Source organism: Heliangelus exortis, chromosome 7, assembly GCF_036169615.1.
Source record: "Heliangelus exortis chromosome 7, bHelExo1.hap1, whole genome shotgun sequence".
NCBI classification, from domain to species: Eukaryota; Metazoa; Chordata; class Aves; order Apodiformes; family Trochilidae; genus Heliangelus; species Heliangelus exortis.
The window spans coordinates 23,236,698-23,254,084 of NC_092428.1; the positions used below are offsets into that span (position 1 = coordinate 23,236,698).

The 17,387-nt window shown below is 41.3% G+C and overlaps 1 protein-coding gene across 1 annotated transcript in view; it reads left to right on the forward strand.

Moving 5' to 3' along the window:
- Positions 1-12,620, forward strand: part of CFAP58 (cilia and flagella associated protein 58) — a 61,663-nt gene extending 49,043 nt beyond the window's left edge. The window contains exons 16-18 of the mRNA XM_071749348.1: positions 5,033-5,152; positions 6,656-6,789; positions 11,411-12,620. Of these exons, the coding sequence (XP_071605449.1) occupies positions 5,033-5,152; positions 6,656-6,789; positions 11,411-11,531 (375 nt within the window). The 3' untranslated portion in view covers positions 11,532-12,620. The remainder of the gene's footprint in view (positions 1-5,032; positions 5,153-6,655; positions 6,790-11,410) is intronic.
- Positions 12,621-17,387: the final 4,767 nt, after the last annotated feature.

Below are 17,387 nucleotides of genomic sequence, written 5' to 3' on the forward strand. Positions count from 1 at the left end.
AGTGTCCTGAATTAGTTCATCCAATAAAATACCTCACATGGGACAGATAAGGAAGGTCTAGATGATGATGACAGTGCAAGCTGTTCATGGAACTCCATGCTTGTAAAGTTGTTTGCTGATGGATATGGAATAGACAAGAACAAACAGAAGCTTTTGAAAAGTGATTATTGGGAAAGTATAAACTGCACAGTTCTCACAGTGCTGGAGGCAACTTTCTTCTATTGTTATAGAAATTCATGAAAGTTGCTACATGCTAATTTTTTCTACGTCTCATAAGAATTTTAATCATAGATATCCTGAGCCAACAGCTACTCTATGAGGTATACGCTTACACACAAAAAAGTGTACAGGTAAAATGACTATGGTAAGATTTATATGTCTAGGGTTGTATTTAATTCAGATCTTGGTGCCCTGTTTAATACTTATGAAAATGTATCACAACTCCTTAGGGGAGCTCTGCTGCTACATGGCATCATAAACAAAATGGTTCTGGTGTTCAGCATAGCACTGAGATTTTGGTTGTAATGCCAGTAAACAAGAACCACCCCCCCCCTTCTCCCCCCATAGCACATTAACTGACGTGTTTTCCTCACCAGAGCCATGAGGAACTGAATTATGCTTATAGAGTTATTGTGTTGCTTTCTTTACCTTACTAAGTGATATATGGGGTTTGAGATAGATTGAATGTTTGGGGATTTGCCACTAAACAGAACATTGCACTTTTGCTCTACATCTTTATCTCGTTGTGGATTTTTTCTTAGTTCAATTTAGAAACTGCTCAATTTCTTTAGCTCAGGTAGCATAAATGAAATTTACTCTGAGACAAAGAGCTTAGGATTTTTTATATGTAGTTTTAAAAATAATTTGTGTGGTAGAAAGTTTTTTAATGCAGAATAGGATTTTAATGGATCTAGTGGAAAAGATGGTGTGCTGCTATGGCAGGTACATTTGTTGAATGATCTACTTGGAAAGACAAGCTGATAAAAATGAGGAAGCTGGGACTTCATGGCCTATTTGTGCTGTGAGTACATCTTCATTAAATGTGTGGCCATCCATTGTCTCTGGCTCAGAATGATGCCCTGGGCTATCTAACAAGATGGATCATTTCAGGAGTTTCCTAGTGTCGTGGTGAGGGAGAAGATGATATAAAATTTTGCATTATCTTCAGAACTAATACCAAATGCATTGGTCCATGCCAGCATTGCTGATGCCTCCTGCTTGTTGTCAGAGCAGTGAAGTGCCTGGGTGTCATTTTGGGAACACATTTGATAGGACTGATAGTCCCTCTGGCAGCCAACAAGCAAATTGTGCTGTGCTGGTCACCAGCAATTGTTTTTTTTGAAGTAAGATTGAGCTGGCAAAAGTGATGCTTCTTGCCACAGACAGAGCAAACTTGTGATCACCAAGTCCTGAATCATCAATTGAAATTTGACAAACACCATCCAGTCTTTTGCAAAAGAAAATTATTTTTTCTCCTTTTGGTTTAGAGTAAGGAGGCCAGGACAACTCAGGGTTCTGGTTGAGGCAGAAGCTAGTTAAATTTAGGGGAAAACAGCATTTTCCCCTCCATTCTAGATTAATAGGTGAGAGACTTAGGGATGCAGAAACATATTGCCATGCAGGAGACTAAAGACAGGTCTGTGGGCTCTTTGGAGCTCCCCTGGAAAACAAATCTAAGACAGGAAGGGCTGTTCTAAAAATAACGTGGAGTTTTATTTACACAATTTTTACTGCAAGTATTCACAGAGATGCTGAAATTCTCTTTGGGATGCCTGAAAGTTGATTGTATCCCTCTGCCTGAGTCTCCCAGTGTGCCTTACATACACAAAATGAATGTGCCCTCATCTGTGCACCATTGGCTTGGGTTAGTTTATGCCATAAGGCAATGAATCTGGCTGACATTATGGATTCAGTCCTAGAGTCCAACACCTGTTGGATTCCATGAGAAAAATCACATAAAAAGCTTTGGTACTGGTGTAGACCTGATATAAGGATGTGTAGGTTCCTCTTACCAGTGAAGGCTTTAGGGCACAAATCTGGAGTTACAGAGAGATCTGATGGATCTTTTCTTCATGTCCTTAAGAAGAGTAGTGCCTTGCAGCATTTTTGTGACTTTTAAGTTTTTTTCCTCTCAAGAACACCTAACTGGCCAGTTGTATATTGTGACTGCAGCCTGGCATGAAGTTGCCAGGGGAGTGTGTGTGTGGGAGGCAGTTTGGGGAAGCAAAAGAAGCCCTCTTGCTCATGCTATGATGGACTGACCTATTGCTGCCCAATGGATGTAGGATTTCATGTAGCTTTTTCTCCAGCATCATCTGTGCAGCCACCAACAGAAAAAAAATGGAATTTACTGACTTCTGCACAGGACAAAAGAGTGTTAACTGGCATCCAGTAGGCACCAAACAGATCAGCTTACCTTGTTTTTTTAATTACTGATACACCACTGAGCATGATTGCTGATTTACAATTTTCTTGTCAGTGTCAAGATACCTTCTCTCCATCTGGGCCCATTGGGTTCCCAGACATTTTAAAGGAATGTACATGCATTTTACATGTTTCCAAAACAAAAAAGCAACATAGATCGATTTGCTGGGAGTATTAATTTATGCACTGTAACTGAAAGCTACTTTGAATACAGCTCTCACATCATATAACCCTACAGGTCTTTCTGCATCTTCTTTGCTGTGTCTGTTTGATAGCTGGATATTTATAGGATTTCTGCATGTAATATGAATTGCACAGCTTGTCTGTCATTTCAGTATAGCTAGAGTAATGTAGAAACCAATTTTTTTCTTTATTATTTTGTGCTGATTTTTGTTCCCTGGGCATTCCTGATTTTGTATGTGTAGAGACAAAGTACCTGCTGTAAGCAAGGCATTTTTGGTGATAGTGTCACATATAATTTGAGACTGTCTGTGTAACTTGACACTAAATTAGATTTACTCTGGTGCTTGCTGTTTTCTTGGGTTTTTTTGTTTTCGTTTGGTTTTGGGTTTTTTTTTTTTTTGCATCCTGGGATAAAATTACAGGAATTATGGAAGTGCTAATCTATGAATATGAACTTCTGCTGATGAGGAAAGAAGTATCCAGGATTTTCTTTTAACATTTTGCTGATATATGGTGCTTGTAAGTCGGTGATGCATTAGTTGACTAGATGTAAAAGAGATGGACAGTGTTTAGCCAGGAAGGGCAGGGTATGCATCATCAGGCAGCTGGTTTTGCCTCTGCTGGATTATGGAGACAATATACATCAGACAGCTAATGAGTCTCTGTTGCATAAGATGGATTCTCCTTATAAGAGAACTGCATGCTTTGTCTCTAAATGGGGTTATTATACACACCATTGCACGGTGTTTGAAGAGCTTGGTTGGCCCTTGTAGAAGGTTAGGAGAGAAATAAATTGGAAAACAATTGTAGGTAAGACTTTCAATCCATCAGCTGCTCCATATTTATCCAAATTACCATTACACTCTTCCAATTTACAAATCTGTGATACATTCAGGGGTGGAATGTTAATACTGACTGGCCAGGTTTTGACAAGGCAGATTTTTCTTTTGCTGTTGTTTTTAACTTGCAGTAAAATCTTGCTTCCTCAGGAAGAGGAGGTGGTAATGGAAACCACTTGTTACTTAACAACTGACTTAACATCTCTTTACTGAGAATGAATTCTCAGTCTAACTTTGCCATTATGCACATTCCAGTCTATGTCTCAGGAGCTATGAAGAACCTTGTTTATAAGAAACTCTTCATTAATATTCAGTGTTTATGAGCAATGCTTGCAAAAGTAAGGTATCATTTGAAGTGAGTCAATTTTAGGGTCCCATCTTATCACCATCGTATTTCATGGTTTTCAGAAAATGCTGAGGATTCCTTATGCACCTAGAATTTCACATCTTTAAAATAACAAACCACTTTGGAAGATCCTGGGACAACCACTGAGCAAGACCAAATGTAATGACACCAAGTGATGTGATGTCTTTCTAAAGACACAGATTATTAAAAAAGGCAGCAAAAAAGGGATTTTGTCAAATCCAGTTGCAAATAATCACCTGTCATACCTATTACTTGGCATTTCTGTCTTTCTCAGTTAAAATTACTGTCTACTAGTCCAACTTCCACTAAAATAACCCTCCTTTTTAATTCCAGCTCTCCAGGTACCAGACAAGGATAGGATCTTGCTAAGTAATATTAAATAATAACAATCATAGCCTGACAAGGTAGATACTACAAAGATTATAACGTGCAAAGCTGTGAAGGTGGCTTGGTTTTTGTCTGAGGAATAAAGCACTGAACAAAGTAAATCCTCAGAAGACAAGAGAAAGCAACATTTCAGTACAGCTGGAAGTGGATCCATGCTGTGGTTTCTGTTTGGACATGGCTGTGTCCAGTTCCCACAGGTATCCTGTTCCAATATGAATGGAGACACAAGACAAAGAGAAATTACATGGTGGTAGTTGTGCTAGTCATAGTTGTTGCTGTTTATACTGCCTTTCACCTTCCCAGTGTCCCTGCAGTGAAACTGAAAGGTTGTATGTATATGTTTGTGTGTGCACATGTGCTTTGCAGGATTTCCTATGGAAGAAGCTATTATTTTGTTCAGTCCTTCCTGACATTTCTATAGCCAACTCACATCCTGTTGGGTGAAGCTATGATTCTTAATGTAAGGCAGTGTGCCTCGTAAGAAGAAAGATTGCAATAAGCACAGTTACTAGTAATTAATTTCTCACCCCTGGATACTTTGCTGGTGACTGTTTTATGTTCTCTATGGCAGAGCATGCTCACTGATCACAGTGTTTAAGAGTATTTCATTCGTGGCTCCAAGTAGCTGTACGTTTCTTAATGAGCTCTCCCACTGCTATCACAACAACTTTAAATACCTTATGGCTAGTGAGGAAAGACTGACACACAGGCAGATTTGTTTCTGCAAATATCTTCCTGGTTGAGTTGCATTTTTCAGTGAGTTGATTTCATCGCCGGTTGTGCTGCTGCTACATTAGTTTTCTAAGAGCTTTTCTTCTTGCCTTTTTCTTAGGAAAAGGAGAAACTCTATGTGGAATTGAAGCAGATCTTGGCCCGGCAGCCTGGGCCTGAAGCCGCAGAACAGTTGCAGCTCTACAGGCGAACTCTCCGAGAGAAGACAAAACAGCTGAAAGTAAGAGATGCCCTTTGTCTTTGGCTGAGGGGCTGTCAGGATGGCAGAACAATTTTGCTTATGATCTGGGGGAGTGAGGCTTCAGGAAGACTTTTGATGATCAGTGTGCGTGTCTTAGTATATTAGATCAGGAAAATAAGATTAATACTGCATCTCCCGGAGGGAGAACCGATAGCAGTAGAAGAGGTTTGATTTTTTTTAACATTATGCTAGTTTGTTTCATTAAAATAGAAAAAATGCCTTGTTAGAATATGAGTGTGCAGCACAATGCTGTAATTACATTTTTTGTGCGGGTGTTCTGGGGCACCATCAGTTTTCCATTAAGCTTATTCTCCTTCTCTTTTGTGAACTGTTAAGATCTTTAATAAGCAAATCAAAGACCTTTAGATTTATTTTTTTTTTAAAGAAATGAGTGGAAATATATTGATAATTCAGTCTTAAATTCTTGTTATTTCTCCTTTAGTGCATACACATATGTAAGATTTACAACTTTTCTAAGGATGACATGAGTAACTTGTCCTAAACTCTTGTCACTAGAAGGAAGTATTTTCTGGTTCTGAAAGAAATATTGCGGGAAAATTTGAAAGCATATTAAAAAGTGACTTTTTGATAGAATAAGTTGATCTTCCCTTGTTCTTGCCTGCATGAAAGATCAGTCTCCCCAGGAGTTCATCTGCTTCTACAGCTCCTCTCCTGCTCACTGCATCATAATCACGTCTATACTAACCATGAGGAAATCAATGCAGGAGCAGATGGGCCCCTAGGAAACAAAGAGGCTGTTATGCAAATCTTAGCTTTCCATGGAGAAGAAAAACAATGTGGAAATGGAAAACAGAAGCCAAAGTTAGGTTAAACTGAATGTGGTTTGAAGTTTTCCATACGGTTCCTGTTTGTCTTTAATGTGGTCAATTGCTACTGAGCATTTCAGGCACACCATGCTGTAGTCTACTGGCTTGCATGCCACTCTGTGGGGCCAGGGCAAGCTCTTCTTCTTAAAGAAGGAACACATACTATGCATACTCCTACTTTTAAAAAAATTTACTGATTCACATGAAAGCAGCATCGTATTCCTACTTACACTGTCCAGTACTACTTTGTGTGGATTTGATTACTTCATGTAACAAAGTGTATACCTGTGAATAAAACCCATTACTATTAAATAAATATCTGCCTGATTATTTTTGAAGACCCTTTTGGGATTTCACTCAGGTTTGTGTCCCAGAACATTATGAGCTAATGTATGTATTAATACTCTTCCCGTAATACTTGGGGCATATTTTACCTGTTTTATTGTGGCTGAATGACATAGCCTTCCTCCTCTAAACTGTCCTTAGGTGAGCAGAGGTAATCAAATGAAATATCATGATAGAAGCTAAGATGTGGTAGAAAATGGTGATATCTTACATCATCAAATGTGAAAGGAAAAAGTGCTTTTGAAAGTACTAACTATGCCTAAGTGAAACTAACATCTCCTGTTTCTCCTTTTTATGTTTTATTTGTTAGGTTTTGTCCTCAGAATTGAATATGTATGAATCACAGAGCCAAGAATACAAATATGAAATTGAAAGACTTGCCAATGAGCTAATGAATGTGAAGAAGAAGTATCTGGCTCAGAAACGCAAGGAACAACAGGCCAAGTATGGGAAAATAACAGTGTTGTCTCTGTAACTTTCTGCATGCACTTGAGGTTTTTTAGACCCCATCTTTTGATCAGAACGTGGCCAAATTTGACTGAGGTCGTATAATAGTTACCTCATTTTCCTAAATTATATCATCCATATTACTTCACTCTGGTCTAGATTTATCATGATCTATGTCCAGGAGAAGAGCAACCAGCAGAGATGTTGCTGGCACTTTCTGCAGTTTGTTTAAATTATTCATACCAATTAGATGGTGCCCAAAAGACACAGATTAGTGTCTGGTCTCTCATTTCTAATGAGAGATCCTCAGGCATTATGAGGAACTCAATGCATTTTACAAGTTATGATTATAGTGAAGCAGCATCTTATATGGGGGTTAACCTTTCTTCAGGTGGCAACTACATAATTCTGCTGTAAGAGCTGTGTTGTTTCCAAGATGTGGTAGTTGTGACTGATGACTGCCCCTCTGGCAGCAGGTGTCATTGCTGGTGGTTGTAGAGAGCAGCATTTCCCATCCATGTCTGGTTCCCTTCCTACATCCAGATGGAGGAAATTGAGCAATGCTCAGTCTGCCTTTCTCAGATGTCTTACCCGTTTGATGGCAGAGCCTAAAAACTTCTCTGTAGGTAGTTGATGGCTCTCCTTAGCCCATAGCAGTTTCATGACACCATCCTGCTGCTTTCAGTCCACAACTGAATATTCAGTTGCTCAGAATCATGAAATTATCTTGGTTGGAACAGGCCTTTAAGATCAAGTCCAACCATTAACCTAGCAGACTGACAACCCCACCACCAAACCATGTCCCGCAGCAACACATCTTTTAAATACCTCTAGAGATGGTGATTCCACCACTTCCTTGGACAGCCTTTTCTAATGCCTAACCACCCTTTGGGTGAAGAAATTTTCCCCAGTATCCAATCTTAATGTCCTCTGGCACAACTTGAGACCATTTCCTCTTGTTCTATTGCTTGTCACTTGGGAGAAGAGATCAACACCCACCTCACTACAACCTCCTCTCTAGCAGTTGTAGCGAGCAATAATGTCTCCTGTCAGCCTCCTGTTCTCCAGACTAAGCAACCCCAGTACCCTCAGCTGCCCTTCACAGGTCTTGTGCTCTAGACCCTTCACCAGCTTCTTTGCCATCTTTATAGGTGCTCCAGCACCCCAATGTCTTTCTTGTAGTGTGGGCTCTAAAACTGAACACAGCATTTGAGATGTGGTCTCAGCAGGGTGGAGTATTGGTGGACAATCTTGGTTAAAAAAAAAAATGAATGGGATGTTAGTTGCCCAATTTTGGGCCCATTAAATTGACCTCATTTGCAGAGGCTGAAAGATGAGTCTATTCTGGTAATGAATCTCCAAGCTGTGATACCAAACCTCCTGAAAATAGAGCTGTTTGACTTTCCTTTTAAGGAGATGATTCTTAGATTTCATAAGTAGATGGCATGATCTGTTACTGTTTTTTTCTGTTCATATCTTTTTGTCCTTCCTTACCTTTTCCATTCTCAGCCTGTCCCTTCCTCACATGCCAAAGCCAAGGGTTCTCTATGTTGCTGAATATAATTCAAAGCTGCCTGTATCTCTTCCTTAGCATAGTTCGATCAGCAAACGGTTTTGATGACTGAATTAGCTAAATAGTCAGTGATAAACAGTGACTTTTGTCCATCTGCAAATTGCATGATGTTACCTTAATGTCTGGAATTAGCAACAATTGTGCAGTGCTAATGGCCTTCCTGGAGCTTTAGGATCAATATGTGAGGCTACCATAATGCCTGATAATCCATTTCCAGCAGCTAAGTATCCTCTTCACATTAGTTTTAATGTTTCCATTTTGGGCCCTGGCATCATGTTGCTTTCCCTTCATCAGATTAGAAGAAATTCACCCGTGTTTTGTTGTCTTGATTCGAATGAATACGTATCATAACTATTGAAAAAATCCAACTTTTTAGGGGCACAGTTGCTTAAAGTAAAACAAAAGTATTGCATGAGGTGATGGTGACTGAACTTCCATAGTAAGTGGAATTTCGTGGTACATGTCAATTAGTGCTGGATTAATTACACTGTTGACAAGTTCAGGATTAGTGCAGCATGTCAGGCTGTTGTTCATGGATGCAGGCATGACTGTAGTCTGATGAGCATAGTGTCTTGGTGACATCTGTGCTTTGGAAGTACATTCAGATGCTGTTAGTGGTGTTTCTGCAGGCAATAGCATCTCATTGCCCCTGCCCCAGGCTCAGAAGCTGCCACCACCATTCTGTAAGCCCTGATTTGTATTTCTCTGGTCTTTGTGGCATCTGAGAGGTGGCCAAGTGCTGGGCTTTGCCCTCTGCTGTCCCTGATTCATTGTTTTGTTCCTAGTTAAACCTACTGGACCACATCCAGCTTCAAAGGATATGCACACCCTCAGTAACTGCACCTTCTGTAATCTCTAGGCTGGGCTTTGCATTGCCCAGCAGCATTCTGGTGAAAACATCCTTGTTGTGCAGCCTTCCTTTTCCAAGCTACCATTTGTGTATGATGTGTCTGTTGCTGTCTGCAATAGACAGACCCTGTTGTGCAGCTGGATCCTGCCCTGGGGAGTCCTTCCCTGGTGACATATTCCTTCCCTGGGCCCTGCCTGGTGCCTAGATGCTAGCCAAAGAGCCAGGGGCATTTCAGTGGTACAATTGCAGTTTGCTCTAAATCCCAGCTGACACAAAACCACTGCCTTGATCTCTATCATGCTGGCTAATGTTAACATCATGTCTGAAGTAAATGTGGCTGCTTTTGCTAATAAAAAGAGGATCCTTTCAGGACAATAGCATTAATAGCTGTATTGACTAGCCTGGCACAAAAGAGAACTAATACTCTCAGATAACCTCACACAAAGGTATCATCTAAAGCTTTTATTGATTTGCACAAGGCAATGCTGCTTTGTGATTTAAAGTCTTGATACCCAACTAATGCAGCTTTCCATGGGACACTGATGAAATATAACAAGTGGCAACAGGAATTTAGTTTTTGTTTAGCGTGCAAGCTGAAAATCCAATGGTTTTGGTTGTGAGTCTGAAACCTTTTTTTCTACTCTCCAATTCTGAATGTCAGGCTTTTTTTTTTTTCTGTCTTCCTATTATTCTGCTTTGTGCACCTTTTCTGCCTCATTGCTTTTCTGAGTTGCTTCTAGCACCAGGGTTCCAGCCTGATCTTGGTAAGGATCACTAAGAAAATATGAAGCTTAAATCCACACCAGAAGCCTGATCCTGCAGTCCTATATATGTAAATGACTGCAGTGAGGGATGTCAGTAGCTTTTGCACGTGGTTGCTTACCCATTAATTCTGCATAATATATTTCAGTATTCGGCTGCATAGGATTTTCCATACTGATGATCACATCTGTTGGCTGTCTCCATGGGAGCATGAGAAAGAATAAGCATGGACTCTGGGTCGTAGTGACAGAAGCCATTTAAATGTATCATGTTAGCTTTTAGTGCTGTTAGCTGGCACATCCATTAGTGTTAAATTAATATAATTTAATCAATTTTTAATAGTTTTGATGGTTAAGTTAAACTGTACCATCTTTTGCCTATTCTGCCACCTCCATATGAGTTAAATTGGGAAAAGGAAGCATAACTAGCCATCCTGCAAGGCTTTTCTGAGCTTCCTCTTCTAATACAGATATTAAGGGACAAAGAGAAAAGTATTAATTCCAGAAAATTATTTTTTTCCCTTACTGGGGACAGAGAAAGGTTGCTAGTGTGACAAAGCTACATTTTGCAAAAGCCTGGTTGCACTCATGTTTGTGTCTCAGTCTCAGTGACTGTAAAATAAAAGTAATGTCAATGGCCTTTGTGAAGTCTTGACCCATCTGCTTGTATTATAAACTAGTTCTTCATAAAGACCCACTTAGTTAATTTTGAGTATTTTGGGGGCTTTCTCTGAAACCTCAAGGTATATCTCAGAGATCTTGCAATACTGCCCTTTGAATTTGTTCTGCTGTGCTAGCTCTCCGACCTCTAAAGAGTGAAACCAGCTACCACTGGTTCCATCAAACCATCAGGCCATCAAATTCAAGCCCTCCTGGACCCTCAGGCAGAGCAACTTCCTGGGGCTATCACTGCACCCACAGCACACTGTTAGTTTTCTGCAAATGTCACAGGCAGGGTAATTATCACTAGAACTTTGTTAAAATGCAAAGACAGATAACACTATTTATTCATTAAAATGCACCAAAGAAAAATATCTGCCCATATTTGCCTTTGATGAATGTAGCTGTTTGTTTGAAAACAGGCATATACTTGCTAGAATGGAATGGTGATTAGAAATCTGAAGTCATGGAGCTCATGTACAAACTTGCTCTAATGAGGTGCTCTGACCATTTTGGAGAGTAGCACAAAGAGACCTCATTTATTTCTAATTTTTAATAATTCCAAAAACCATCAGTAGGCTTGTAATTACATCTAACCTGACACATACTCTTGGCAGTTTAGCCTAACAGGCTTTAATCAACAGTTTTTTAATGATCTCTTGATACGTGGTTGCATCAAAGGAACTTTGGAGGACACAGATTTCCTTAGTTTGTAAACATCACTGGGCTGCAGAATGAAATACTTATTTTCCTTTTCTTTGTCTCTATCTAAAGGGAGAAGGAGCGATCCTTGACTGACATGGAGCCTGAATTTCCACGCCCCAGATCTGATGTTCCTCGCTTTACTGGAGGAGGCTTTGCTCTCAGCAGACCCCTTCCCAAAGTTACAGCATAAGAATGGACTCATCATCACATTCCCGTTCCCAGATTCCTGCTAACCTCTCTTGCTGGGTTGTTCCAGAAACTATAATTTTAAAAGAAATTCAAAATCAACTTCCTCTCTGAAATCACTGTTTTGCCTTCAGGAAAGGGCCTTTTATTGTAGATTTAATCTAATTTTGGTTTACAAACTGTGGACAAAATCTATCCATATGATGCCAGTTGAAGCTTGCACTGGTGTAACTGAATAGTGAAGACAATGCAGATGTTTCTTCTTCAGTACTTCATCTCTATTTAGCAACATAACACCACAAAATACCTTAATATGTGGTTTTATTTTCCCTTTATCTACCTCTGTTGTAAGCACTGACTTCGTCTTCTGACTCAAAGCGCCTGAAAGAGATGAGAACACAGAAGAGAAATTAATAGGCTGCTGTTTCAAACCCTACTGAGCAAATGCAAAATTCAAGTCTTCACTTAGACGTACACATGTAGCAGCTCTTTGTGTAGGTACTATATAATAGGGTTTATGCAGGATTTGCTGCAGTTGTTAGTAAGATCAAGGAATTTTGGGCCATATGTACATTATTAAGGATGCAATTTTGTTTACTGTGGTAGACAAAAAGTGACATAATTATGTCTGTTCAACTGGGAAGACTGTACACACTGACTGGGACATGCTGTTCTCCCACATAAATCCTTCCAGGGGATTCAAACTTGGACTAAAAATACAGCAAACTTTGCTCTTTAATTTCTAGACACTTGGGCATTTTTGTAACTTTCAGAAATTGTTTTTGTAATGCAGCAGGAGCCCTCCAACCTTTTCAGCCAAGAGATTTAATTACCATTCATTAACAAGTGAAATAACAAAGTCACGGCATGAGGTGCTGAAATATAGAAAACTTTCAAGCTGTAGAAGAAAATGTTTTGAAACTGATTTGTACATGGAAGCTTTTTCCGAGCCTGGGGGATAAAAAAACTTGTCCAAAGAGATACACTGATAAATATTTCACATGCACAAAAAAAAAAACCTTTGCAAAGATTTTGTTCTTTCCTTTGATAGAATACATAATTAAATATTAAAGCTACTGTGCGAAACTTTTAATGGAAGTGTTTAATTCAAAGGAATCAAGTTAAATACGACAGGGATCTACTTTGCTTTTTCACTGGGGACCAGAACACTTAGTCATCAGATCTATTGTATTTTTCTTTTGTTCCCAAAATAGCGATTATTGCTTTTTCTCTGTCAAGTGCAGGATGCTAAAGTTATCATTTTAGGGCATTCATGCTGTCGAAATCATCTCTTTTGTGTACCTGGCATGTCCTTATAGTTAACAATAATTGAGAATAACTGATATGGGCTCTTGAGTTTGGTGGGATCCCAAGTAGGTTTTACTGAAGTTTTTAAATGCTGATATTTGTTAATGTCCTGGGTATTCACCCTGGGGCTGGACTCTGCTATGGTTACTAGTAGTGGGAAGTAATTTGTTCTGAAACAAATTATCAAAGTCATATTTATTAATTCACATGAATGAGAGAGGCACAGATAGACTCCCAGAATACCATCACACTGTAGAGAAGCAACTTCTTTGCTAGACTCTGAGCTCTGCAGTGTACCCTATAACTTATACTGTGGTAATCCCAGTCTGTGTATGTCCTTCTGCTTGTTGCCAGAGTTAAGAAGACAAAGTGGTACAGTGGTCAGAACAAAGGAAGAGGAGCCAAGCAGGTAGCATCTGTCCCCCAGTTGCATATATTTTTATGAATACACTAAACCAGATTTTCCATCTTTATATGTACTTAGTAGTAGTTTGTATCGCTCAGATTGGACTATTCTTACAGTAAAAAGCTCCATCCCATAATGATTCTTGACCTGAATTTCCAGTCTCTAAAGTGGATGGGATGGTATTTGTCTAATGACTTGCAAAGCTGCATTCACTTGTGTCTAAAAAGTGATTAGTCTTCCAGATTTAAAAAAAACACAGAGGAGTGCAAAAAATGTGATTTTCTTATACCAAATGTTCTTCCAGTCTGAAAGGCTGGGAAGTGAGTGCAGTAAATTCCACCTGCGAGGTACAGAAGCTTTTACTGTGTTCATCCACAACTTCAGGCATCCAGATATGAATGTGAGGACTATTATCTCTAGTCTTATCTCATTGTTTTCTTACTAGCAGGGAAACTAAATTCACAGGTTCATTTTGAAAAGAAGAAAAAAAAAGGTCAAGAAAATATACTCATCAAATTATTGTCAGTAACTTTCAGCATAATCAGGACTAGAATAACTGCAGCTAGCTTAATTAATAGTGCCAGAGAGTCAAAACCATTTCTGAGTTCATATAATAGAATGGATTAAAGCACACCAAATCCCTTCCCCTGGTCTATAAAAGTCAAGGAGCTTGAAAAATCACTCTGGATGTCTGTGAACCCAGCTGATGCTGAGGTGCTTTTAGTGTTCAAGGATTTGGCTTGCACAGCAGGGAAAGGCAGAGTGTTAATGAGAGTATCATTTGTTCAGTCTCTTCTGCATTGTGAGCAGCAGCTCTGAAGTGCTTATCCAAGTTTTGTTGCAGAATAATGTTAATTGAATTCCAGTCTGTGCAAGATGTAAGCCTAGAACTAGCAAGTGTAACTTTAACTTCTTGTTCCTGCAAAGATATGTGAGAAGATGGAGGCGAAGGGCTATGATCCATAGCACTCAAGTTAGAAGAAATCTTTCTTCACTTTAATTGGTTTGGAATGGAGCTGCAGTAGCTCTCACTGTATATCTATCCTGGAAACTTTTTCAGTGAGCAAAGAATGTAGTATTGTTAATTTTCAGAGCTCTTGCAATATGTAAATAATTTTAGGTAATGTCCCATCTAACTTAAGCTCTAATCTTGTCAGGCACATCTATATTCAGTGTATCATACAGGTTATCCTGAGGACAGCTGGCTTCTGGAGCTTACAGAAGATGACAAGAATCTAAACAGCCCCCCTGTAATCCAGAAGGACACAGTCAGTGACCTATTGAACTGCTTGGATCCCCACAAGTTTATGGGACCAGATGGGATCCACCCAAGGGTGATGAGAGAGCTGGCAGAAGAGCTCACCAAGCCTCTCTCTATCATCTACCAACAGTCCTGGCTCACTGGGGACATCCCAGATGATTGGAAGTTGGCGAATGTCACGCCAATCCACAAAAAGAGCCAGAAGGAGAACCCGGAAAACTCCAGGCCCATCAGCCTGACCTCAGTGCCTGGCAGGGTTATGGAACAGATCATCCTCAGTGTAATCACACAGCACCTCCAGGATGGGTAAGGGATTAGACCCAGCCAGCACGGGTTTAGGAAGGGCAGGTCCTGTCTGACCAACCTGATCTTTTATCATCAGGTGACCTGCCTGGTGGATGAGGGGAGGGCTGTGGATGTGGTCTACCTGGACTTCAGCAAAGCCTTCGACACCGTCTCCCACAGCATTCTCCTGAAAAAGCTGTCAGCCCACAGCTTGGACAGGGGCACTCTGTGCTGGGTTAGGAACTGGCTGGAGGGCCAGGCCCAGAGAGTGGTGGTGAACAGTGCTGCATCCAGTTGGCAGCCGGTCACTAGTGGTGTCCCCCAGGGATCAGTGTTGGGCCCAGTTCTGTTTAATATCTTTATAGATAATTTAGATGAGGGGATTGAGTCCATCATCAGCAAATTTGCAGATGACACTAAGCTGGGGGGAAGTGTCAATCAGCTGGAAGGCAGGAGGGCTCTGCAGAGGGACCTGGACAGACTGGAGAGTTGGGCTGATTCCAATGGGATGAGGTTCAACACGGCCAAGTGCCGGGTCCTGCACTTTGGCCACAACAACCCCATGGGGAGCTCCAGGCTGGGCACAGAGTGGCTGAGAGCAGCCAGACAGAGAGGGACCTTGGAGTTTGGATTGACAGGAAGCTGAATGTGAGCCAACAGTGTGCCCAGATAGCCAAGAAGGCCAATGGCATCCTGGCCTGTATCAGGAACAGTGTGGCCAGCAGGTCCAAGGAAGTGATTCTGCCCCTGTACTCAGCGTTGGTGAGGCCACACCTTGAGTCCTGTGTCCAGTTCTGGGCCCCTCAGTTCAGGAAGGATATCGAGGTCCTAGAGCAGGTCCAAAGGAGGCAACTGGGCTGGTGAAAGGACTCGAGCACAGATCCTATGAGGATCCTATGAGGAGAGGCTGAGGGAGCTGGGGCTGTTCAGCCTGGAGAAGAGGAGGCTCAGGGGAGACCTCATCACTCTCTACAACTCCCTGAAAGGAGGTTGGAGCCAGGTGGGGGTTGGTCTCTTTTCCCAGGCAACCCTCAGCAAGACAAGAGGGCACAGTCTCAAGTTGTGCCGGGGGAGGTTTAGGTTGGACATTAGAAAGAATTTCTTTACTGAGAGGGTGATCAGACATTGGAATGGGCTGCCCAGGGAAGTGGTGGATTCTCCATCCCTGGAGATATTTAAAAAGAGACTGGATGTGGCACTCAGTGCCATGGGCTGGGAACTGCAGTGGTAGTGGATCAAGGGTTGGACTTGATGATCTCTGAGGTCCCTTCCAACCCAGCCAATTCTATGGTTCTATGATTCTATAAGACACTGCACTGAACTATTAAGTTCAAAGGCAGGAGCCTGACCCTTCTGGGGTCACTTGTGAGCTAGCAAAGACATGGCACAAGAATCCAGTCCTTCATTTACACTTGTGAATTCAGAGCAACAGGAGCACATCTTACACTCCCAGTGCCACATCCTGCTGCTGCAAATCTGGGAACCCTTTGAGTCAACAGCAGTGAAAAAGGGGTCACAGCTCAGGCTTTGTTATGTTGAGAGCTACAAACTCCAGGGCAGGCTGAGGAGACAGAAGGAGAGGGTGAGTAGTTGACACCCACACAGGAGCTTTAACCATCAGGGCAGGGCAGAGGCTTTTCTATGAGGGGAGCAGCAGGTGCTGGGCCCTGGGGCACCAATGGGTCTGAACAGCCCTGATCAGCTCCACTTGGGTCCACCTGGGTTCGTTTAACAAGCTCAGCCCAGCAGAAGAACTTCCTGTGGTCTCCTGGCCTTTAGGGAGCTGCTGGCTCTTGCTGCAACCTGAAAGCAGGATGTAAGAACAGCTTTAGAGCCATCTTCTAAGGACTTTCAAAGAATGAGCTGCTACAGGATCAAGAGGAATGGATTACATGGAAAAGGGGGCTCTGAGTGTTGAAAACACAGGTGAACAAAGACAAAGGCTTTCTTCTCAGCCTCTGCAGTAGAGGAGCCTCCCTGGAGATGCTTGGCTGCACGTCCCAGAGCATGGTCTGCAGGTGAGTTGTCAGTCACTATTTGAGTTCACGGTGCCAGGTCTTGGGCTACTGTTTCATATCCTTCTGTTGGGCTGAGACTGCTGTGCCTCAAATAAGTTTCAAGAAAGACCATAAAGAAATAGATGCTTGATTTTTACCCTGTCCCCCATGTGAAGTTACTAGAGGGTAAAGTTAGCAGGAGAGCCAAAAAGGGAAGGCAAACAGCAAAACCAGCGCTTGCCATCCCTGAAGTATTAATGACACTTCCTAAAAGTTGGCCCATCCCAACTATCTTTATCCAAATTAGAGTCTCTAAATCATGTATGCTTGTATTTAGGACTTAGCTATTGAGTATTATTTTCCTAGCAGGTGGTTTAGCTGTTGTGCCATCTTTTCTAGCAGAGTGTATTTTTAGTGTGTTTCTAAAAACAGGAGCTTGGTTTTGATGCTCTTTCTGTTCCCTACTTGGGTGCTTTGAATGCAGCCCCACACAGATCAGCCACTTATGCTGTTCAGTGTACAGGATGTCAGGATCTCCATTCCATGGGCTTTCTTCAGGAGTTTCATTTTCCAAGAGGAAGGTGAACCTGTGCCTGTGGCACA